Raw genomic sequence first — 22,653 nt, 5'->3', positions numbered from 1 at the left:
GGAGCCAGGGGCGGGGCGGGGGCGGGCACGCGCGTTATTTATTCAGAGGCACGGGACGGGAAAAGGAAGTGGCGTGCGGAGCAGCGGCGGAAGGACGGGCGGAAGGCCTGTGGCGACGTCGACACCACTACTGCTACTACTGCTACTGCTAGCGGCGTCTCCAGCACCAGCGGCGCTTCAAGATGTCCATCGAGATCGAATCCTCCGAGTAAGTATGCCGGTGGCGCGGGGTGGTGGCGAAGGACCCTGCGGCCCCTGCGGCTGGGGGAGCGGGGAGGGAGCAGTTTGGCGGCCCCGGGCCTGAGTCAGGCCCTAGCGGCGCGGGGGAAGGGAGGCAAGACGCGGCGGCCCCGGAGCCGTGAGGGGGCCGAGGGATGCGGCGGGGGAGCGCGGCCTGTGTGTCTGGTGCCCCGGCTGACCGTGCACTGTGTCTCGGCCGCAGTGTGATCCGGCTCATCATGCAGTACCTGAAGGAAAACAGCCTCCACCGGGCGCTCGCCACCCTGCAGGAGGAAACCACCGTGTCCCTCAACACCGTGGACAGCATCGAGAGCTTTGTGGCGGACATCAACAGCGGGCACTGGGACACGGTGCTGCAGGCCATACAGTCTCTGAAGCTGCCCGACAAGACTCTCATTGATCTCTATGAGCAGGTGAGTAAGCGCGGGTTTCCTGCGGGCTCTTGTGGTCCGTGTGGAAACCTCCGTGTGGTGCTTTCCGCTAACCATTTGCTGATGCAGACATTTGTCTCTGGGTGCAGGTTGTGCTGGAGTTGATCGAGCTCCGAGAACTCGGTGCTGCCCGGTCTCTGCTGAGGCAAACGGATCCCATGATCATGCTGAAACAAACTCAGCCGGAGCGCTACATCCACCTGGAAAACCTTTTGGCCAGATCTTACTTTGATCCTCGTGAGGTACGTTGGTTAATCCTTTCTTTACAGACCTCTCCTGCAGGAATCTCAGCATCATTGCATGCTAGTGATGGCTCACGGCTTTGGTTTTTTTTTCTTGGCTTGGGGAGCGAGAATGTGCAGTTTCACCGTTTGATGGTTTTGTACCTTCTGTGAAGTTTTTGGGAAGTAGTGCATGACACTTTATCACGAGGGAGCAAACCTGTGCTGCTGTTGGGAGTTTGGGGATCTGGCCCTGTGTCTGTCCACAGGATGGTATCTGCAGCTTGCCGTTTCAGTGTTACGCAGAAGAAAATGCAGGTTGTGTGAACAGAAGCAGTGCTGTGTAATAACAGTAAAAACAAGGCATGTTTTCTGATTGCTAACGTCAGTCTGAAAGTCTTTGTGAGAGCATGTTGGGTTAATGGCTAACTTAGTTAAGGGTCTGATTTTGGAGATCTTTTCCAACCCTGATAATTCTTTGCTTTTAAGGTGGGTATTAAAGAGAAGTGGGGGGGGAGGGGCTCCTCTTTTGGACTCCTAACAGAAAATTTATACGGAAGGAGTTTTAATTTCAGAAGAACAGAGGGTTTTTTTTAGAAAAAAAAAATTACTTATCACAATAATCTCATGAAAATAACTTTTCTGCAGGCATACCCCGATGGGAGTAGCAAGGAGAAGCGGAGAGCTGCTATTGCACAAGCTCTGGCTGGAGAGGTCAGCGTGGTGCCTCCATCTCGTCTGATGGCACTCTTGGGGCAGGTGAGTCTTGAAAGATGCTTTAATGGCTATGTCTTTAGATTGTTACTGTATAAAACTAGTTATGATGTAGTTGAGTCTCCAGCTGTATAAAAGAAAAGCTTAAACGTGGTGTAGTTTAAAAAAGTTTTCCCGTCTAGGAAGGGTTTAGTAGTTGTAGAAGAAATCATCACTCTAGCAGTAGATTCCTTCCAGCAGAGTAAATATGCAGCAAAGTGTGCACTTTGAGAATAACATTCTGTGACACACATTTTCTGGTGTGTTTTCAGCCTTTTGTGATTGTCAGAATACTCGGTGCAGACGATGTTTCTGTGTGGTAGATTTGTGTTAATTGGTAGCTAATGGTGCGGCTTTCATCTCCTAAAGGCGCTGAAATGGCAGCAGCACCAGGGCCTGCTTCCTCCCGGAATGACAATTGACTTGTTCCGAGGCAAAGCAGCTGTGAAAGACGTAGAAGAAGAAAAGTTCCCCACGCAGCTGAGCAGGCACATTAAGGTAATGTTTGCTTTGTTTCTGCTGATCTGTCCTTCTCGTGTTTGATGTTGAGAGATAAGAGGAAATCTTCTGAATGCTTATTTTTCCCTGTTGTAAGTCGTTCCCCTCCCACCCCCCACCTGTGTGTTTTCCTCCCTTTTTCCCTGCGTTATCTTATCAGAAGACTTTTCTTCTTGGGAGTCTGAGACTAGGTCTTTTAACAAGATTAGGTGCTTATGGTTTTTGTAATTAAGATAACGGCATCTTTGACTTCACAGTTCAGAACCAATAATTTTGCAGGAATTGGCATAGTCCCCTTCTTCATTTGTTCGAGGAAGTACCTGTGTCTTAAACTGTTTTTCAGAAGCCAAGAGCTTCAACTCATGAAATCAGTTCAGTAACAACTTGCTAAAAACGCTTTATTAGAAATTTTTTTTGTTTGTCATTGCTAATCTTGTATTTTTGTTTCGGCTAGTGAAGCTTTTTTTTCCTGTTGTCGTGGCCACTTGAATTTAAAAATTTAGAAATCAAAAAATTGGACAGTGAAAAAAACCAAACATTCCCTGTAAAAGTTACACTGGAGAAACATTACTCCAAATGAACTTCAGAAATTTATTAAGTTCTGAAGTCTTGACAATGATAAATTTCAGGGATTTAAAAGGTGTTTGTTAACAGGGAATTCATTGCAAAAACAAAAGTACAAAGAAACCAACTCAGCTCCTGATGTAACCATGCAGATTCTGTTGTAACATTGGATGTTACCAGACCAAAAGGAGGGTTTTTTGGTTTTGTTTTACCATTTTTTTAAATGCAGCTCTCTATGTATTGACAGATTTTTTTTTGTACTTCAGCATTAAATATACATACATATACCTCTAGAAGGTGCTGTATTTTTAGCATCAGAATGACACTGTGGTTTTGTTTTAATGAGTTGAATCTTTTAATTTGCTTCTTAAGCTTTTTTTATGTTCTTTTTTAAACAGTTTGGGCAGAAGTCACATGTGGAGTGTGCTCGGTTTTCTCCAGATGGACAGTACCTGGTTACTGGCTCAGTTGATGGCTTCATTGAAGTATGGAACTTCACTACTGGAAAGATTAGGAAGGTAAGTTACTCCTTATTTCACCCAGAGTGACTTTGGCTTGCCAGAGCACCTGGATCTATTCTTTGAAATTGTTTTAATTTCTTAGGGCCTGTGAACCTGAGAAGATTCTGTTTAGGTGATGCAAATATCAGTCTGGAATAGTTATGTGGGTGTAGTTGTCTGGTTTGTCATAGATTTGTCTCTGTGATAACTTCTTTTCCTTCCTGCACTGTTTTTGTTGCCATTAAAATGGTGACAGTGGTAGTAGCCTGTATTACAAGGCTATGAAGTCTGATTTAGAATAAGTTATAAAGTATAACTGAAGTTAAAACTGTTAATGCTTTTGCACTTTGCCTTAAAGTAGACTTCATTGATTTCACTACACTGACCCATGAATCTTTTGCTTTTGTTTAGGATCTGAAGTACCAGGCACAAGATAACTTCATGATGATGGATGATGCAGTGCTGTGCATGTGCTTCAGTAGAGATACAGAAATGCTAGCAACTGGAGCCCAGGATGGAAAGATCAAGGTACAAATCTTTTTGTACAGTATGTTGGGAGAGGTGGTGACCAAAAAGATCAGTTTGCAATAGCAGTAATATTCTCATTCTGCATAAACTCAAAGAAAATTTAACATGTATTTAACATATGTATTGGCTCTGATGTTGAAGGTTATGTGTTCTCATAACAAAGTAATCACTTATTTGCTGTTTCCATTTCAGGTGTGGAAAATCCAGAGTGGTCAGTGTCTGAGAAGATTTGAACGAGCTCACAGTAAAGGTGTTACGTGCCTCAGTTTCTCTAAAGACAGCAGTCAGATTCTTAGTGCTTCTTTTGATCAGACAATCAGGTAAATAAACTGAGAATGTTGGAGAAGAGAAAACAGGTTTTTTTAATTAAGCAGTTTAACTATGAGATAGTATAATCCAGAAGGTGCCTGTAGGGGTCTCTAGTCGACTATGCTTCTCAAAGCACAGCTAGCCTTTCAGTTAGCATAGCCTGTTCTGGGCCTTGAACAGCTGTGTATTCAAAATCTCCAGCGTTCAAGATCCCACTGCCTCTCTTGGGAAACTCCTGTTTGGGTGTAGGGAAGGATGTTTTGGGTTGGTTTGATTATGTTTGGTTTTTGTTTGGTTGGAGTTTTTGGTGGGGTGGGATTTTTTTTCTAGTTCTTGCCTTTTGTACTTCAGCTGTGCACCTTTTGAGGGGTCTAACTACATTTATTTTGAAGATGTGTTGGGTAGTGATGTTAACCCAATATTACAATTTTTTAGGTGTTAAGATATTAAAATTATTTAGGTGGATATGCCTTCCTTTCTCCTTTCCTCTTTCCCCTCTCATTTTATTTTCTTTTTCCTCTTTCTTGTTTTTTTTTTTTTTTTTTCCCCTAAGGATTACTGCAGGATAGGTTAGAAGTGAGAATAAATATACTCAGAAAAATACTCAAACACTGCTCTAATCTTAATAGGAAAAGATTCTCAAACCCCTTTTCCTACAGTTCTTAGCATCTGGAAAATGTTGATTACTGTTTGTGTACTGCAAAATTCTGATCCTATTTGGTTACTGAGTGGAATTTGCTTACTCATTTCCACCTCTTTTGTCTGACAGGATTCATGGTTTAAAATCTGGGAAAACCCTTAAGGAATTCCGTGGTCATTCTTCCTTTGTCAATGAAGCTACTTTTACGCAGGATGGCCACTATATTATCAGTGCATCCTCCGATGGCACAGTGAAGGTAAGATGGCATTTACCCTTTGTAAAGGACACCTTCGGACTCTTGTCTTCTCCCTGCTTTGTTACAATTGTTGCGGTCACTGCAGAAGGACTCGGGGGGGGGGGGGGGGGGGGGGTGGTTATCTGCAGTAATGAGTAGGCTTGTGACTCTGCTGTAGATTTGTGTGAGAACTGATGAGATTTGTTATCACAGTCTCTTGCAGAGCATGTCTCTGCTGCATTTATGAAATGGAGACATACGTGTAGTGCTCACTGCCTGTCCTACTTTGTTCTAGACTCTGAACTGACAACTCTTGTCCTATGATGTGGGGATTCCTTTATCTGAAATAATTGCATATCAGCTCTTTTTCATTTTTGAAGCTAATTTGTTTTATTTTGGTTTTTTTACACTAGGTTTGGAATGTGAAGACAACAGAGTGCTCCAACACCTTCAAGTCCCTTGGTAGCACTGCGGGGACAGACATTACTGTGAACAGTGTCATTCTGCTGCCTAAAAACCCAGAACACTTTGTTGTTTGCAACAGATCCAATACGGTCGTCATCATGAATATGCAAGGACAGGTATGTGGTCTTACTGGTATCCCTTCAGGTCACTCTGTCATTTCAAGAATGCAGAAGACCTAGTTAATAACCTAGCAGCGTTAAACCTGATTTCTCTGGTTTGCTTGCATGACAAACTATTCTGAACTCAAGTTTATAGAATACAGAAAGCTCTTGAAGCTATGGAGAGTTCTGTGTTCTGAACAGACCTAGTACTTCTTAAATATTTTTGCCCTAAACATGCTATTGATATGCTGCTGATTAATCCTTCTGTTTTCTTTACAGATTGTAAGAAGTTTTAGCTCTGGTAAGAGAGAAGGTGGTGACTTTGTCTGCTGTGCACTTTCACCTCGTGGTGAATGGATCTACTGTGTTGGTGAAGATTTTGTGCTGTACTGCTTCAGCACAGTGACGGGCAAGCTGGAGAGAACTCTGACTGTAAGTTTTCAGCTCTGAGCTTTTCCAGAGTTTTAAACACAGGGATGATGTAAATGTTCATTATGAAGTCCATTCTCAGACCAAGCAGTCTTTAATCTCTAGCAAACATGATTGGTAACAAATGAATTTCAGGAATTTGGCCATAGAACGTGTCTGGGGTTTTTAGAACAATATAATTGTAGAAATTAGGGAAGTATTTACCCATCAAGCAAAGACTCAATTGGTTCAGACTTTCTTGAATGAGGGCATATTTTGACCTGGGCTCTAGTTGGTGGAGAATCTGAAAAAGCCATCAGATTTAAAGGTACCGGGTTTAAATTTGCTTTAGATTGAACTTAGAGGAATACCAGCTTGAATGTCTAAATTTAGGGAACACGTTGATGTTGTAGATTTCAGTGGATGTAAACCTTCACTGAACCTTCCCTTGCCAACAAAAAGTAACTGCCATGTCAGAAATTGTTGCGACTGGAGTTGAACGGTGATGTGTGTGCCCCTGCTTTTGCTCTGTGCACAAAGCACCCTCAGTCTAGCTTTCCTTCACTTGTTTTTTGAAGAGAATATTTGTCTTGAGTCTGCTGAAGGAAGACTCTCTTAATGCCTCTTTCTGCTTACTCTCTAGGTCCATGAAAAAGATGTCATTGGCATTGCTCATCACCCCCATCAGAACCTGATTGCCACTTACAGTGAAGACGGCCTCCTCAAGCTCTGGAAGCCATAGATTGATTTTGCAGCAAGCTCTGAAGCATGCCTGTTAGTTGCAGGTTACTAGTGTTTGTGCTTTAACAAGGTCTAAATATGCAGTGTGACACTTGCTCAATTTTCAGTTCAGGTTTCCAGAGAATTACATTTTTACCTACCTAGAGTAGATTGATGCATAAATATAGCATCAGTTGATTTCATATACTTTTATTTTTACTAGAGTAGTTGAAGCAACTTCAGTGAGAATGCTTTTTCTGCCTCCTGAAGTCTGTACTCTTCCTACAATGTTTGTAAAAGTTCATTGAGTCAGCAGCTGTACATGCTTATGAGTGATTGCTGACTTCTTAGAATACAGTAAAATGCTTTTTTTTTTTTTTTTTTTGAGTAGAATGTGGAATGGAAAGCTGTCTCTTCCCCACTGCTGAAACAGGAATAGTTTCCTGGAATGCAGATGAGGATACAGCATCATCAGCTTGATGATGGGGTTATTTCGATGCCATTGGGCTTTGCTGTGTTCAATTTACACTATCATTTTTCCAATTATATTGGAAAATAGTGTCACACAGCTGCCTCAGGATGAAACTATCCTTTCCCATCTGCCAGCACTTCCTACTATAAACTGTAAACCTGCCTAATGTGGCAGTGAGATACAGTTGATTTTGTTTGGGGATTTTTGTTTTGTTTTGTTTGTTATTTTGTTTTACTTCACTTCCAGACTAAAAGGAGTTATTACCGGGGCCCCCTTTCTGTAAGTGCAAGGTGTTTTCAGACCAGCTATAACTGAAACAGGCTCCAGGGGATCAATATTTTAAAACATGCAAAAGTTGCATGTCTACATAGGCTGCGTTCCTAGTGATGTGATAATGCTTTAAATAAGTATTTTAAAGATTTTTTTTTTAAATTTCATATGCCTGTGGACCTAGCTGAGATTATGCTTAGGGGTCCCACAAGATGATAAAAAGATACTTGCAGGCTCTTCAATTTGAAGCACATGGTTTTTTGTTGAGAGATTCTGACTAATGTACACTGTTCTGAATGTACACCAGAGTCTTTTAAAGTCTGACTGTGTCTTTTCTAGGATGCAGAAAAATGAGTTTTTTCCTGTAATGATGAATCAAATGCATGTGGATTTGAATCTGCTATATTGTGTTCTGTCCTCATCTCTTGTAGAATGCTTTCCTACTGCAGTAATCTTTCAGACAGTAATAACTTGTCTTCAACTTAATAAATTAGTTCCACTTTAAGTATTTTGTCTGTGTCTTTAGTGGGGTGGGGAAATGTAGAGAAAGCTCAGCTGGAATTCTCACACAGCACCTTTGCTACAAATGGGGTGTTCAGTTCTGTTGAGCTATGCTGTCTGAATTCCCAGGTTGTTTTTTACTTCTGTAGATAGGTTAACAGAGGGAGGTTTTAGATACTAAAAAGTGATTATTTTTCCTGACTGAAAAAACAGAAATATCTGTCAGTGATATCCGACAAGCTCCATGGGCTTCTGTTAAGGGGGAAGATCTTGACAAAATGTTTTTAATAGTACTTCCCTTATAGAAGAGCTGCTCCAATTCCTTCAGCATCTTTGTGACCATTGACTGGTCTCTCTCCAGTACAACTCTGTCCCTTTTTTATGGGAAGACCCAAAACCAGATGTAGCATTCCAGGTGTGTCCTCACTTTTGCTGAGTGTAGCTGGGAAGGGTGGCCTCCCTCCACTGCTGTCAGCCAGGACACCATTTGCCTTCTTTACAAGAAGATGGCTCAAGTTGAGCTTGGTGTCCACCAGGACCCTCATCTTCCTTCTTGGCTGTTTTCCAGCCCAGTGCCCCCAGTGTGTGCTGTTCCATTGGGGTGCTCTTCCCCAGGTGCAGCACTTTGCACTTCCCCTTGAATTTCATGATGTTATTGCCAGCTCATCCCTCTGCCTGGTGACTCTATTTTATCAGCTACTTCTCCCTCTTCTTGCTGAGGCAGTACTGACCCTGGGACATTGCCCTCCCCGTGGGCTTTGTTGCACTCATCACCACCCTCTGGGCCTGGTGTTCAGCCAGTTTTCAACCTACTTCACTTTTCATCCATCCCATACCTCAGCACCTTCCCTGTGTGGATTGTATGGAAAACAGTGCCTTACAGAAGTTCAGGGACATCATACCCACTTCACTCCTGTCATGCACCAGGTCAGTCACTCCACTGTAAAATGTATCAGGTTGGTTAAGCATGACTTCCCTTTGGTGAATCCTTCCTGACAAAACCCCCCTTCAGATGGTTTTCCTGCTCTTGATGTGCCTGCAAATGGTTTCTGTTCAGCTGCACCATTACCTTCCAAGGGATTGAGGTGAGGTTTTTTGACAGACTTTTCTGAGGATCTCCCTATCTTGTCCTTCTCAAAGACAGATGTGACATTTACTTTCCACCAGTTTTTGAGCACTTTTCCCAGTCACCATGATCAATCAAAGACTGTCAAGAGGGGCCTTGCAATGACATCTGCCAGCTCCCAGAGCATGTGTGGGTGCGTCCTGCTAGGGCCCATGGTTCTGTGTATGTTCAGTTTTCTCTGACCTCATCATCCCTACATCAAGGGACCATCCTCCTTGCTCCAGACTTTCTCCTTGATCTCTAGAATTCTGAGAGTTTATGTTGTCACTAAATAAGACTGAGGCAAAGAAGGTACTCAGCACCTCAACATTTTTCATGTCACGTGTGACCAGATGCTCCATCTAATTCTGTAATGGCCCCACATTTCCCCTGCCCTTTCCCACTTTTGTACTTTAGAGGCCCTTGTTATTCAGTTAAGCTTTAGCTTCCATAACTTCATCTCTGGATGCCACTTCTGTGTAGCACATCAGATCTGTGTTCCCCCCAATATACCCAGCCTTGGTTATACCCTCCAGATAATTCCTTCTTGTGTTCTAGTTTAGCCAGGTGTCTTGGTTTGGAAAGACAGGTGTTAGCTAAGGAAGGCAGGAGCCTCCCCTGAAATAGAAAATGTAAACCCCGCCCCTCTGAATTGGTATGAATTTTAAATTAAGGGGCTCTCAGGCAAAAAATATGGGAGCAGGAACAACCGTTCCTTTATTAGGGAAGAAAATAAACAATGAAGTAAACTAAAACAACACCGACAGAGTCAGAACACAACCTGACACCCTGTTGGTCAGGGTCTTAGTAGCAGTCCAATGGAAATTGTGGCTGCAGTCCTGGAGCATCAGGTGTGATTCTGTTGGAGCAGGGATCCTGTAGAAAGGGTGTAGTCTTCCTCTGAAGATTCAGTGGAAGAAGCAGCTCTTCCTCGGAGTAATGCAGTGGAGAAGCCATGCAGGTGTTGCAGAATCTCAAGATTATATCTGGGTAGGAATGCTTGGCTCCTCCCTCTGGGCAGAGCATCTCACAGTGGGATGCTGTAGATCTTATCTTCTTATCAGTCATGCAGTGACACTCAATAGCCTGTTACCAGCAGATGGCTCCCCAGAGGGAGGAGTGGTTGTGGAAGAGATGAGGAAAACTGCCCACGTAATAGAAGACCACTGCCATACAGATGGCAGATAAAATACAGTTAGCTTGGCAATCCAGGACACCAGGAGTTCTTGTGCATCCCCACAGACCTCCTGGACATTTTTGCCTGGCTTGCTGTTCACTGGGATGGACTGCTCTCAAGCCTGGGGGAGGTGAGCCTTGAATATTAACTAACCTTCTTAGGCTCTTCATTCCAGAGCCTTATCGTTTGGAATGCTTCTAAGCAGATCTTTGAAGAGACTAGTCTGCTTTTCTAAAGTCCAGAGCTGAGAACTGGCTTTTCATCCTAGTTCTTCCTCTCAGTCTCCTGTTCACCATCTCATGGCCACTGCAGCTGAGGCTGCCTTTGACCTTGACAGTCCCTACAATCCCAACAGTCCCAACAAGCTCTTTGGTTAAAAAGATCCAGCAGAGCACCTCTCCTAGTTGCTTCCGCTATCAATTGGGTCAGGAAATTCTCATTGATGCACTCCATGAGCCTCCTGGACTGATTATCACAGAATTGTTAGAGTTGGAAGGAGCTGCTGGAGATCTAATACAATCCTCTCCCAAGGCAGGGTCACTTAGAGCAGGTGGCTTTTGAGTATCTCCAGAGAGGGGGAGTCCATGTCCTGTTCCAGTGCTCTGCCACCCTCAAAAGAAGTTCTTCCTCATGTTGAGGTGACCTCAGTCACTCCTCATATGACTTCCCCTCAAGGCCTTTCACCATCTTAGTTTCCTTCCTTTGGATGCTCTGTATTGGCCTAATGCCTTTCTTACACTGTGGCACCCAAAACTGCACATGGGGCTTGATGTGGGGCGACCCCAGTGCAGAGCAGGGCAAGCGTCTCCCTTGCCCAGCTGGTGATGCTGTGCCTGATGCACCCCAGGACAGGATTGATCCTCCTGGCAGCCCGGGCACACTGGCTAATTCTCACCCACAATCTCTCAGCTTGTTAATTTGTCCCTGGGTAGAGCTATACATTCCAGTTCCTCTCTCATGTAAATAGAAACTCCACCACCTTGCTTCTCTGACATGTCTCTGTTGTTTCTAAAAAGGACATACCCATCCATGACAATATTCCAGTCATGTGAGCTATCCCACTCAGTCTCAGCACTTCAGTGAGATCATGGCCCTGTGAATGCATATATATATATATAGTTCTTGTTCATTCCTCAAGCTGCATCTTTTTGTATACTGACACTTCATGGATAATCAAGGAATGGGGTCTCCTAGAAGGGATGTGAGAGGATTCACCATAGCCATAAGCACCTATGATATGTTTTGTGCTTTGATCCTCAACTCCAGGGGCAGCCAAGGTACATCTGACTCTGCAGTGGTTGCTATAACCTGCTTCCCAGGAGGAAGCGATGGCACAATCGTTGCCATTTGCACCCTGCCTCCCAGGTCCTTCAGTTTAAAGCCCATCTCACCAGACTGGCCAGAGTGCTGCCAATGATTCTCTTGCCCATTTTAGCCAGGGGGATCCCCTTCTCCCATAACAGGCTAAAAATCATAAAAACACAACCCACTGTTACAGAAGCAAAAACCTCCTTGATGCTTTTGGCCACAAACCCAGACACTGATTTGCACAATGTGTCTGTCTCTGGTTGTCCTGCTTTCTCTAACAGTCAGGGCAGATAAGGAGATCACTTGGGCACGGGGATGCCTTGTGATATTTTCCACCTGCCTTGCCAGGGCTTTATAGTCTTCCTTGATCCCACCTATTTTTTGGCTTGTGGCATCACTTGTACCCATATGAAAAAGTGATGGGCGTAGTGGCGTATGACAGGTCAGGATACCCTCTTGGCAACACCATGGATCCCAGCTCCTGGAGGGCAGGATGCCCCTTGTGACTGTCTATTAGGCTGGCAAATGGACATCTCAGTGCCCACTACAACCACTTGATTTTATTTTTACAGTAATCACAATGCACTGCTGGTGAGGTTCTTTGTTGGCCTTGCTCATGGATATCTAAAGCCTTTAAAGCATCAGATCTGTATTTTTGATCTGCAAGTTGAAGGCTGGAGATTGAATTGGAGCCCTGCTTTTGTGGGTCCCCAGGGTGCAGGGTGCCTCAGGCTCAGTGGTATCCATTGCAGATGTGTGGCTCTGAACCCACCTACCTATCTCTGCTTCAGCCCCTCTATATACTGCACAGCCAACTCACTGTCTCTTGTCATTCAGCCACCTGCTGCAGCTGGTCATCCACCTGTGCACACTTTGTACAGGTACCAGCCTTTTTTTCAGAAGTACCTGGAGTATCCACGGAAACCACCTGTACTGACACCTGCCTCACCAGTTCTGTCTGCATGGAAACATCAGGCTTCTCAGGGGCTGTCTCAGTAGACACACTGGCTTTGGCTCAGGAATGCCCACCATTATGGCAGAGACTTAAAGCACTTAGCACTTATCTGAGATGTGGATCTACTTTTATTATTAATTATTATGTTTTCCTGACAGCAGTTAACGGGGTAGTTGAAGTCCCATTCTTTGGGCACTGTAACAGTTTTCATTTACTCCCTAAGAAAACAGTTAAGCCTGGCATTTGTTTATGTGCTGTTTTCAAAAAGAGTGGCTTAAATCAAACCTCTTGTCTTAGTGTGCTTTCCTAATGCTCTGAGCAGGAATCAGTCACAAACACGTCTTCCCAGGTGAAGCTGCTAATGAAAAAGCATAGGGCAAGTTGCTTGACCTTGCATCACACTGCAAATTCAGAGCAGATTTGGGATGATTGAGTTTACACCCCTGGGCTGAACCAACCTTTTCCACTCTTGCTGGCTAGCAGGTATTCAAAACTATGGGAAGGAGAGGACCTGTAGCCTAAGGACTCTGAAAGCAAAGCAAAAGTGAGAGTAGGCTCTTTCACAGCCAGCCTGTGCAATAGGAACTTTGTTTTATGGGGAAAATATGAAGTCCTAAATGCTTTTCACTGGTGCACAGTGAAAAGAATAATTGTAATAAAGTAAAATATAAGCTTGATCACATTTATTAGGTGGTGTTGAAATACTGGAAGTAATTGCAAACTCAGATTACAATAGGTCAGGTTACTATACTGGTAGTTACAGAAACAGCTATTATGTGCTACTGTATCCTTAGTTTCTAGAGCTGTCTATTCTGTTTATTTCCCCAAACTAGAAATTGTATCCCACATAAAGCAACAAGTCAGAAAAAATTCTTACTTCATTTTTCAGAGGCATAGAACACATCTAGCTGCTTGCTCTAACTGTATGATCCCCAGAGTATCACAGGACAACAAAGTCCTACTAACGTTTGCCATCCAGTGCTTTTTGCTAAAAGCTTATTCTTCTGCTGCCAGTATTTGTTTGGGGCACAGATTTTGTATCTGTAACCAACTCATTTCAAAACAGAATACTAATCTGGTGGTGTTCCTGCTGCCCTTCCTCCTAGCAGAGCATCCTTCCTTGGACTGCTAAAGCCTCTAGAGGCAGCTCCTGGTCAGCCACGCTCCTCCAGGAACCTGGCCCATCTGCTGTGTGGCCATCAAGCACCAAGCAGGATTGTCATGTCATGGCCTCCAGAGTAAGTCAAGAATGTCGCCATTCCAATTCAGCTATGGGTGGGTGTGGTGAAAGGAAATGCAGTGTTCCTGAGAAACTAAGTTTATGGAATGAGGTTTTTTTTAAATATAATACACAGTCATCTGAAGCAAAATCATGTCCCACTGTCAAGAGAAAGGCTATGAATGGGTGTTGTTTGTTCTTGCTGTTTTTATCTAGTGGTTAAGGAAAAAAAAATCCAAAACCAAGGCTGCTTACTGAACTGGAAAAAAGGAGCTTATTTTACTGCTGTTTAAGTCTCAAGCCAGCTGTGCAGGATTAAGCCCTAGCCAGAAGAAGATTACTTTCTGTGTCTGTCCTTGACTCAAACCATCCTACTGATAGAGCACAGGCACCTGCAGGTCACATTTTTCATCTCACTGATGAGCTCACTCAAGTAGAATTTGGAAAAACACTTGGCCTACAGAATTTTATTTCTGTTGAGAAAGAAAACAGAAAAGTAGGTGAAACATGCAGGTGAAATATCACAGTTCTGTAAGTACCTGAAAGGGACCACATTTGAGGTACAAAATCCATGGTATACTAGCTGTCTTTATACAATGAAACTTGTAACACTTAGATAAACTAGAGATGTTTTGTCTAAGAGCTTCCAGATATTCAGGTTACAATACATGTACTGCCACGCAGCAGCTACTTAGATGAGTTCTCCTCGCGACACTTTTGCTTCCAAGCAGAAAAGCATAAGCTCTGTCCCAAGCCAGATGGTTAAGACTAAACTACCACACGAGAGGTTAAATCTGGACATGTCCTCTCAGCATATTTTCTGAAAGAAGGTTTTAAAGATTTTTCTGTGAATAGCTGTCTAAAAAGAAGGGGGTGGTGTTTTTGAACCAACATCTGGTCTAAGAAAAGAGGCAATGAACAATTTTGTAATTATATCGGAAACACTTCATCTACAATAATTAGAACATTCATACAGAAATATAAGAGTCAGCTTGAAATAATGCACACAATACATTCATTGCAGAACATCCTAGATGCAGTGGTTGGTTGTTTTCAACAGCCTTCTTTCCTTTGCAGGATCATATATACCCACTAAGAGGACCGGTGCCGCTCTCCACAACACACCCAGGGTATCTGATTTCAGTAATCAGGGTGGAAATCAAGCTTCACCTAGCAGCAGTCTGACCTTTCAAGCCACCTGCATGCTGACAAAGCCTAGAGGATTTTACTAATGCACAGTAGCCAAGGCCGCTCCAAGCAACCCCTGGCTCCACAGGCAGTGTGGCGCAGGACAGCAGCCAAACATGAGTCACTGATGAAACAAAGCAAGCTCCACACCTAGCTCTGGGGTCAGGACGAACGCTGGCACAGGAAAGGACTATCTGACCTCATGTGGAACAGTGTGGAGAGCTTGGGGATCTCATGACATTAATGGGCCTGTGAAGATTGACCACATCTGTGTTAGCCTCATCTACCATGTGGGTGCATTACAGCCAGGCCCTGTTTAACGAACACCAGTACAAGCCCACACATTATTATCCTAATTGGTACAAAACTTTACTACATCTTACCATGGATTATAAGTACTTGTGCATACTTTATTCACAGAGTGTAAGATCTAGAATTTCTAAAAAGCACACCACAGAATCTTAGTTTAAGCCTGGGCAATTGCACACATACAGGAATTACAAGGTTTGGAATAAAAGACAAGCAGGTAAGGGAGTTTTCAGGACCAAGAGGCAGGGGTGAAGTGCAGTCAACTTCATTTCAGCTTGCATCCTGGAGCTTTATACAAATCGCAAAGTCAGTTTAGTAACTTAGTTTATTTCTTTATGCTTTTAGAAATGACTATGGCTGGATAGAACAACAAATAGCAGGTGAGGGTAAACTGCTTGTAGTCCTTCACTCATCCACTACCGCATACAAAACAAGCATCACAAGTTATTCACTGGCCCATTTATGATGTCTGGCACTGAACACCACCTCTAGGCTGATGCTCATCATCTTCATACACTTCTCCATTATAGTGGTGTTTTCGCTTTTGAGACGGATCGAAGTCCACTAATTCCACCTGTTCCATTTCCTCAGTTTCTTCTATCTCCTGCCTTGTAGGTAGCAGTTTTTCGAGTAAGGACAGCTTATCTGAGGAGAGGAAGCCACTCTCTGGGAAGATCACCTGAAATCAAGAGCTAAGGTTACTCAAATCTATCTGAACTGTCTTTTCATTAGGTCAAAGAGACCTATAGGTTAAATATCTGCCAAAGTCAGGTCTGTCGTCCTAGGTTACTTAAATTCAGAGCTTACAAAAATATCAGCATCACTAAGCTGTTTTTTAATGCCTGCATGAAGTTAGCTTCTAACTCTGGCAACTCAATCAACACCTTTCTTCATCTGCCTCAGGCTGCCCTCTAGAATCAAACACAAAAGCAAAGTAGAAATGTAATACAATAGTGCATATTACTACATATTTATAACAGCATATACAACAACATATTCAAATATATATATAATATATATATATAAACAAAACATCAACATTATAGAGATATGGTTAAATATATTCTAAGCTGTAGCAGACGGGGCTTACTGCTACAGCTCCCAGTATTAGCTTCTCCCCAGAGAAGAAAATCAGCATTTTCCAACCTACTCTTCTGCTCCAGTGCAGAAGTTGAAGTTACTCATGCATCCTTCCTACAGGGCAATAGAAACTAAAGAATATGTCAAGCAAATGGAAATTGACAAGGTTGCTGAAGAAACTCCTCTGGTACCTAATGTACTTTGAAGGCACAGTGTTCCGGAAGTTTTCTCTATTCTGAGCTATAATTCTGATGGGTTCCATGTTCCCACCATTGTAAAGAACAAATACCAAAACAGGATATCTGATTATTGGTATCTCTTATTGACTGGGGTAGTGCTTATTGGATGAATTTTGGATGGATGTGCAGTCCTGAAATGCTGTGGAAGTGAGTTGATTCACTTACCCTGAATTCTATGATCAGACGTCCTTTTTCATATGGTCTGCGATAGATTGGCATACCTTCATTCAACACACACTTAATAGCCCCATGCTCAACAACCTGGCCTAAAAAAAAAATAAACAAAAAATTACCAAAAAAGGAAGGGAGCCATGCAAGTAACAGAAGCAGCTTTAGTTATAATTCCCTTCAGTATTTATGTAGCTTTCTACATTGTGGTTAGACAGCAACATGTAGTAGTCTAACAGGAACTTACTGCCTGGTAACATATGAGTAGGAAAGCAGATTGATGTCTACATTACATTCCTGTAAACCTTGTTATGCTTCCCAAAGGAAGCATACTTACAAATTTATTAAGTGCTCCATCGCTTCCAAGGCTGAAAAAGTGGTTTTCAGAGACCCACGGCCTTCAATTCTCATGAGATATCCTCAGGATGCAAGTATGTCCATGAGGTAGGGTCTGTTACTATGTCACGCAAAGAGAAAGTTACTGCTGACTGCTATGCAAAAATCCTTTTTTATTTTAAGATTTGAACTGCAAAGACTAGGGCAAAGAATTTGATACCAGCACACATCCCATCTACATCAAGATGGGGAGCTTCTGTTCCTTTAGATTTCCAGCTTACATTCACTGTATGCTAGAATTTCCAACAGAAAACAAACCAACTCTTACCAGGATGGGAGGTAATAATAATAGTTCTGTTATCCAGAGTTGTGATGGGCTTTTGAAAGCCACATAGTGCTTCAACCAGTTGAATATCCATAGACAGAAGTAGATCTTCATCTCGTCTAAGGCAGAACCAATCAACAACAGCCACAGTGAGAAACAGTACAAGGATCATACCCAACTTCAGTATTTAAAATCTAGAAATTACAATAAGCTGTAATTATAACAGAAACCCAGGCAACTAAAAAAAGCATACCAAATATTAATGTAGCTCCTCAATTACTAGAACAATGCTCACTCTGAGAGCCATTACGATCATGTCAAGTTATCTAAAGTGTTGCAAGTGTTTATTGAGAAGAAATAAATACAGCAAGGCCCACTGGCATCCAGTTTCACTTCACTGCTCATTCCCAATTAAAAAAAAATTTCTCAGCCTCATAAATACTGAAACTGGGACAATTCATTCCTTTCTTTGTGCAGATAAATACAGCCTTAATTGCACTAGCTTGCACTATGGCGATCTGTGACACCCTCAAGATTTATTACCAGGGTAAGTCTGAACACGTGATGGCCACTCTGTACCAAGAAGTATCTGGAATAGTGTTAATCACTTTAATTGTGTTCTGACTTCAGTATGGCACTACTAGTAATTGTCTACATGTTCAAAGGCTACAAAATCCTTCATCTTATTCAAAGAATATAGAGCACTCACCCTGTTTTTAAAACATCTGACAGGAGACTTGAACGAAAAGCTAATTTTAGACTCTGACAGGAGAGGAGGAACATCCCACTTGTGTGAGAGCATGACCTCAGCATAACCCCACAAGACCAGTAATATCAAGGGTTATTGAAGGACACTAGAACTGAAAGCATTGGGCAGAAGGATAGACAAAAATAATGTAACAGAATTTTGACTTCAGGTCCCAGGAAACCATGAGAACAGTTTGGCACATCTGAATCAGTCTCTGGTTTCACTGGAAGTTAAGAAAAATCAGCTGAGTAAGCTCATCCAAAGCAGAAGTGATTCTTAACCTGTGAGCTCAGTGTTCCTTGGCACAGAATTCTGGCACCAGCTTCAAGAGCTCAGCACCATACATGATAGTCAGGCAGACCAGCTGCAGGTTTCCTAAGAACCTTTGGCTCACTGTTCCTATTTACAAGCACAAGGTCAGTGATAAGTGCTTTCTCTAAACCCACCACTTCCTTTGTAACTGCTCTGAGCAGCAACAGTGAGAAAACAAATGCAACACAGTTCTGCAAGCTCATCAACGGTGCTTTTAACTGGACCAAAATATACTGGACAGCCTAATTCCACTAACAGTAACACTACAGAGGGAGGTATGCAACACCCAGCAGTATTGCCTGGGAGCACAAAATAGTTGAGATGTGGTCAGCACTGCTTGAGTCACTTTTGCTTTCACAGTAAAAGCCAGACAGGACCAATTATGCTGCCTATAGCACTTGGGCAGGAAATGAAGTGTGGCAAACCACACTTGATCACAAGGCTGCACACTATACTGAGTAAATTTGTCCTAAGTAAGATCCATGAATGCATGCGCACACACTCCAAGTTTTCTGTGTCTTGAGGCCATGTGGACAACAGTGGACTACATTAAATGGCAATTTTCTGAGCTAAATAATTGAAAGCAAGGAAACATGTCACAAATATTCAAAACTACTAAAATTTCAGTATTCCACTGAGTTCTTAAAATTAAAGATTTGTAAACTCTTAGCTGTAACTGCTTTTGTTTGCCTTCCATCCCCTTCTGCTGCCAAAGCTCACGCGAGATTACCTCATGCTATTAGAACACAAGTGGCCAGACTAGTTGCACCAGAACTCACCTCAGAGCTGCTCTGACCACCCAGACAAACTCATGGCTGAGTGACAGTCATGTGATCCTATCTCCTGACACTCCAGTACCTACAAGATGAGTGGTAACCAAGGAAGCATGTGGAAAAACATCACAGGAGATAATATAAGAGAATTCAAGCATCTTTACCTTGTAAATACAGAGTGGTCTTTCTGATCCAAGACAATAATAATATCCCCGGGCTCCAGACCTGGCTCTTGGTCCCCTTCACCATGGAATGTTATTTTCTGACCATCCTTCATTCCTATTGCACAAAACAAAAACATTTTTCTTATTTTTAAGATAAAAGCACCAACAACAAACACTTTTAGAGGCATGAACTGGCATCAAGATATCTTTAAGCAAGAATATCAGGATCTTCCCTTGAAGCATTTGTTTTTGTTTTTTCTTTTAATCCACTCACTTGTTCAACAGATCTTAGCAGTGCTAACCTGAATTCAGTCTCAAGACCATCAGGTTTAACTGTACTGCCAAAAGAGCCACCAACATAAAGTCCTGAAGGAAAATATCATCAAGACAGTTTTCATTATACACACAAATACAAAGAAGAAATCAGAAACACTGTGTACAAACTCTATTTCAAGAGCAACTGACTAGTCAGCTTCTTCAGTTTCATAAATATGTGGCACATCTCCTTATGAAGCATCATCTCAGTGCCTGCTATGTAGAAGAAGCATTCCCCATGGACTAAAAACCTCCCGTAAGAAACTTGTTTCACCCACACAAGAAGTCTTGAACAAAAATACCAGCTCTCTTATGCTATATGAGTCTCTTTTCCCTTCCTTCTAGAAAAACATCCTCATATGTTCAAAATATCAGTAATATATCCCTTCTAGTCCTCATATTTACTGCTACTGTAGGATTTTGCCCACAAATTCAGGCATTGCATAAGTTCTGCTTACACTTTACGTATGTAACAGCTGCAGGTCACAATCATGACCGAGTCAGTAAAAGTCACGTACTTGTCAGCCTGCTCTGTCCTACAAACTGCACTACTCCAGAGACTTCTCCCACCAGCTTCTGGGCAGGCCCCTCAGCAGAGATGCATTTGTCACTCAATACCATTACCTTCACCCATCACACTGAGGGTCTGTGTATCAAGCTGCATTTTGCCAGGCAAGGAAGTAGTACCTGCGCTGGGCAGCACTGTCAGGGGTGTGTAGCCAACAGAGTTCTAAGCATGAGAGGCTTAGCACTATCTCTGCACCCTATCACTCTAGCAGACCCGGTTCCCCTTCACACTGAAACACAGCGGAAGTGATCGGAGTCTGCAGGGTTTTGCTGCAGGCAGTGAAAATTGATTAGACTACTTGATCACAAACTGGCCTTAGAGGGACTTGAAAACTAATTCACTGCTTACTATAATGCAAGTTTCAGAATTCACTCTTATTTATGTGCCAGGCTTAAGAAGTGAACACAGAGATAGTTGACTTTCCCTAGAAAACAACTCTACTTTTTGTAAGACAACAATAAGCAATTTTGCTACGTATTTAGCACTGTTACTTACCAAACTGACACCAGGTATTTGCTAAGGCTTCTGTTTTAGTGCTGCAAAGTCAGTCAGCACATTCAAGTTCAATACTTCACCTCAGTAAGACACCTCACCTTTGTCAATGTGAACTTCCAGGATCTTCTTCTCCCGAACAATTTTTCTGCCATTGCAGCTCTTACACCGGTCCTTGGGGCTGATACGCTCCCCATGCCCCTGGCACTCCATACACACAGACTGGATCTGCTGCACCATTCCTGGCCCAATCTGGTGAATTCTGATCTGCATGCCTGTTCCCCTGCAATTAGGGCAGCATTCTACTGCACCTTTCTTACCACCACGACCTGAGAACAAAAATTGGAGATAGGTGGTTATGTGCTACCAGAAAAAAAACCCCCAAAAGCTTTAGAAACATATTCTCTTTAGTTTCAGTTTCAACATTACCTTCACACTTGTCACAGATGACATTTTTCTGCAGTGCAAGTTTCCTCATTGCACCATTGTACATATCTTCCAAACTTACTGACAACTGGTGGACCACATTTTTACCTGTAAAAGAACAACTATTTACTCAAGCTTAGAAGCTTGGTCTTCACATCTCCCTGCCAAGCCATGGTAAGCCAAGTCTCTGGGTTTTAGCATCTGGTTTCAATAGAGCTTTGCCTTGTTTTGCTCATATTAGTCAAAAGCCCCTTCTCAGCTGCTGTCGTATTAGGTAACAGTTGTTATGACTTTGACTCTGGCAAAGTCAGAGGATACCTTCTGGAAAAGTACAAACAGTAAAAGCAACAGAACGTACAGAACCTCAAATGTGTAAGTTTTATAATGCAGGACCCTGGTTTCAACAAAGTCACCAAACAGATCTCCTACAAACAAATGAGAGACTCTGTTTGGAATCTCCACTTCGGCACCTTCCTCCTCTCACCACGAGACCATCTGGAACCAGAAATGACCAACTACATTTTTACCCTCAGGAACTCCTTAGCACTTCAGCTGCTGTAGGCTTAGTTATCTAAAGGATGCTGAGCTCTGGGTTGTTACAGACTCTTAACACTTAAATACAAAACAATTTTTCTTCCCTTTCTCAGCAGATCTGCACTAAGAGATGATGGGATCAGCACTGCTCTTAATAAGTTTAAAGTTCCCAGCGTGATTAAACTGGAGCTTAACTTCTGGGTAGCATTTTACTGCACCTTCAACATAATACCAATGCACAGTTCAGAACAGAGAAAAGTTTCACAGACTGAACTGGATCTTGATGTCAAGTTAGTTGCTTTTACATGCTACACTTACACTAGCTTAGTTAATAAACTATTTTAAGATACTTCACCCTTTCATTTCCCATTTTGTCTACCAGCAGCTAGGCTTACACTCAGCTAAAGGTACTCCAAACACACCTGGTTAGCGATTAACAGAGGGCAATGCACAGGAGACCAAACTATCACTGCACCAACCAAACGCCCTCCCTTGGGGTTTCAGGCGTTAAGGGACAACTGTTTTCTCCAATTTTCAGATTAACCCTGTAACTTCAATTAAACTCTGTTTAAATTCCTACATCTATGACATTCTCTTCAGAGAATCTGATATCCCCGCCGACACATTACCTCGCCTCTCCCTCTGCATCCTTCCCCCGCCGCCGAAAAACATATCGAATATGTCCATGGGTGACCCGAAGCCGCCGCCAGAGCCGCCCTCCTTGATAGCTTGCTCGCCTCCTTTGTCATACAGCTCCCTCTTCTTCGGGTCCGACAGCACTTCGTAAGCTTGCGAGATCTGCTTGAACTGCGGAAAAGACAGTCACGGGCACTCAGGCACCTGCAGCACCCCCGGCGGGACACCCGCACGGCCCCCTCCCGCCCGCCCCGTCCCGTCCCGCCGACCTTCTCGCCCTCATTGGGGTTCTTGTCCGGGTGGTACTTGAGCGCGAGCTTGCGGTAGGCCTTCTTCAGCTCCTCGGCGGACGCGTTGGGCTTCACGCCCAGCACATCGTAGTAGGTGGTCTCCTTCACCATAGCGGCGGTGGCGGCGGCA

General features: G+C 43.1%; 2 protein-coding genes across 2 annotated transcripts; one reads left to right on the top strand and one right to left on the bottom strand.

Annotated features, from left to right (window-relative positions):
- Positions 1-49: 49 nt before the first annotated feature.
- SMU1 (SMU1 DNA replication regulator and spliceosomal factor) lies at positions 50-7,860 on the top strand. Its single transcript, XM_054651890.2, has 12 exons — positions 50-208; positions 443-653; positions 761-913; positions 1,541-1,651; positions 2,015-2,143; positions 3,106-3,225; positions 3,619-3,735; positions 3,928-4,055; positions 4,814-4,940; positions 5,333-5,500; positions 5,765-5,917; positions 6,537-7,860. The coding sequence occupies exons 1-12, from the start codon at positions 183-185 to the stop codon at positions 6,633-6,635; spliced, it is 1,542 nt and encodes a 513-aa protein (XP_054507865.1). The 5' UTR covers positions 50-182; the 3' UTR covers positions 6,636-7,860.
- Positions 7,861-14,072: 6,212 nt separating this feature from the next.
- On the bottom strand, positions 14,073-22,636 carry DNAJA1 (DnaJ heat shock protein family (Hsp40) member A1). The gene is made up of 8 exons (XM_054652354.2): positions 22,503-22,636; positions 22,227-22,404; positions 21,067-21,171; positions 20,739-20,966; positions 19,263-19,377; positions 17,269-17,384; positions 16,602-16,702; positions 14,073-15,796 (listed from the first exon to the last, which is right to left on the bottom strand). Exons 1-8 carry the CDS (start codon positions 22,632-22,634, stop codon positions 15,578-15,580), a joined length of 1,194 nt encoding a protein of 397 aa, XP_054508329.1. The 5' UTR covers positions 22,635-22,636; the 3' UTR covers positions 14,073-15,577.
- Between the last annotated feature and the right edge of the window lie 17 nt (positions 22,637-22,653).

Source organism: Agelaius phoeniceus, chromosome Z, assembly GCF_051311805.1.
Source record: "Agelaius phoeniceus isolate bAgePho1 chromosome Z, bAgePho1.hap1, whole genome shotgun sequence".
Lineage (NCBI taxonomy): Eukaryota > Metazoa > Chordata > Aves > Passeriformes > Icteridae > Agelaius > Agelaius phoeniceus.
The sequence above is the reverse complement of the archived record's forward strand: the minus strand, read 5'-3'. Positions and strand labels throughout refer to the sequence as shown.

Coding starts and splice junctions, on each gene's coding strand:
- SMU1 (XM_054651890.2), top strand. CDS start 183: ATGTCCATCGAGATCGAATCCTCCGA. Junction 4,056..4,813: donor TCTTTTGATCAGACAATCAG/GTAAATAAACTG, acceptor TTTGTCTGACAG/GATTCATGGTTTAAAATCTG. Junction 5,918..6,536: donor AGCTGGAGAGAACTCTGACT/GTAAGTTTTCAG, acceptor CTTACTCTCTAG/GTCCATGAAAAAGATGTCAT.
- DNAJA1 (XM_054652354.2), bottom strand. CDS start 22,634: ATGGTGAAGGAGACCACCTACTACGATGTGCTGGGCGTGAAGCCCAAC. Junction 19,378..20,738: donor GGAAGTTCACATTGACAAAG/GTGAGGTGTCTT, acceptor TTTGTGCAATAG/GAATGAAGGATGGTCAGAAA. Junction 15,797..16,601: donor GTCTGATCATAGAATTCAGG/GTAAGTGAATCA, acceptor TCTTGATTTCAG/GTGATCTTCCCAGAGAGTGG.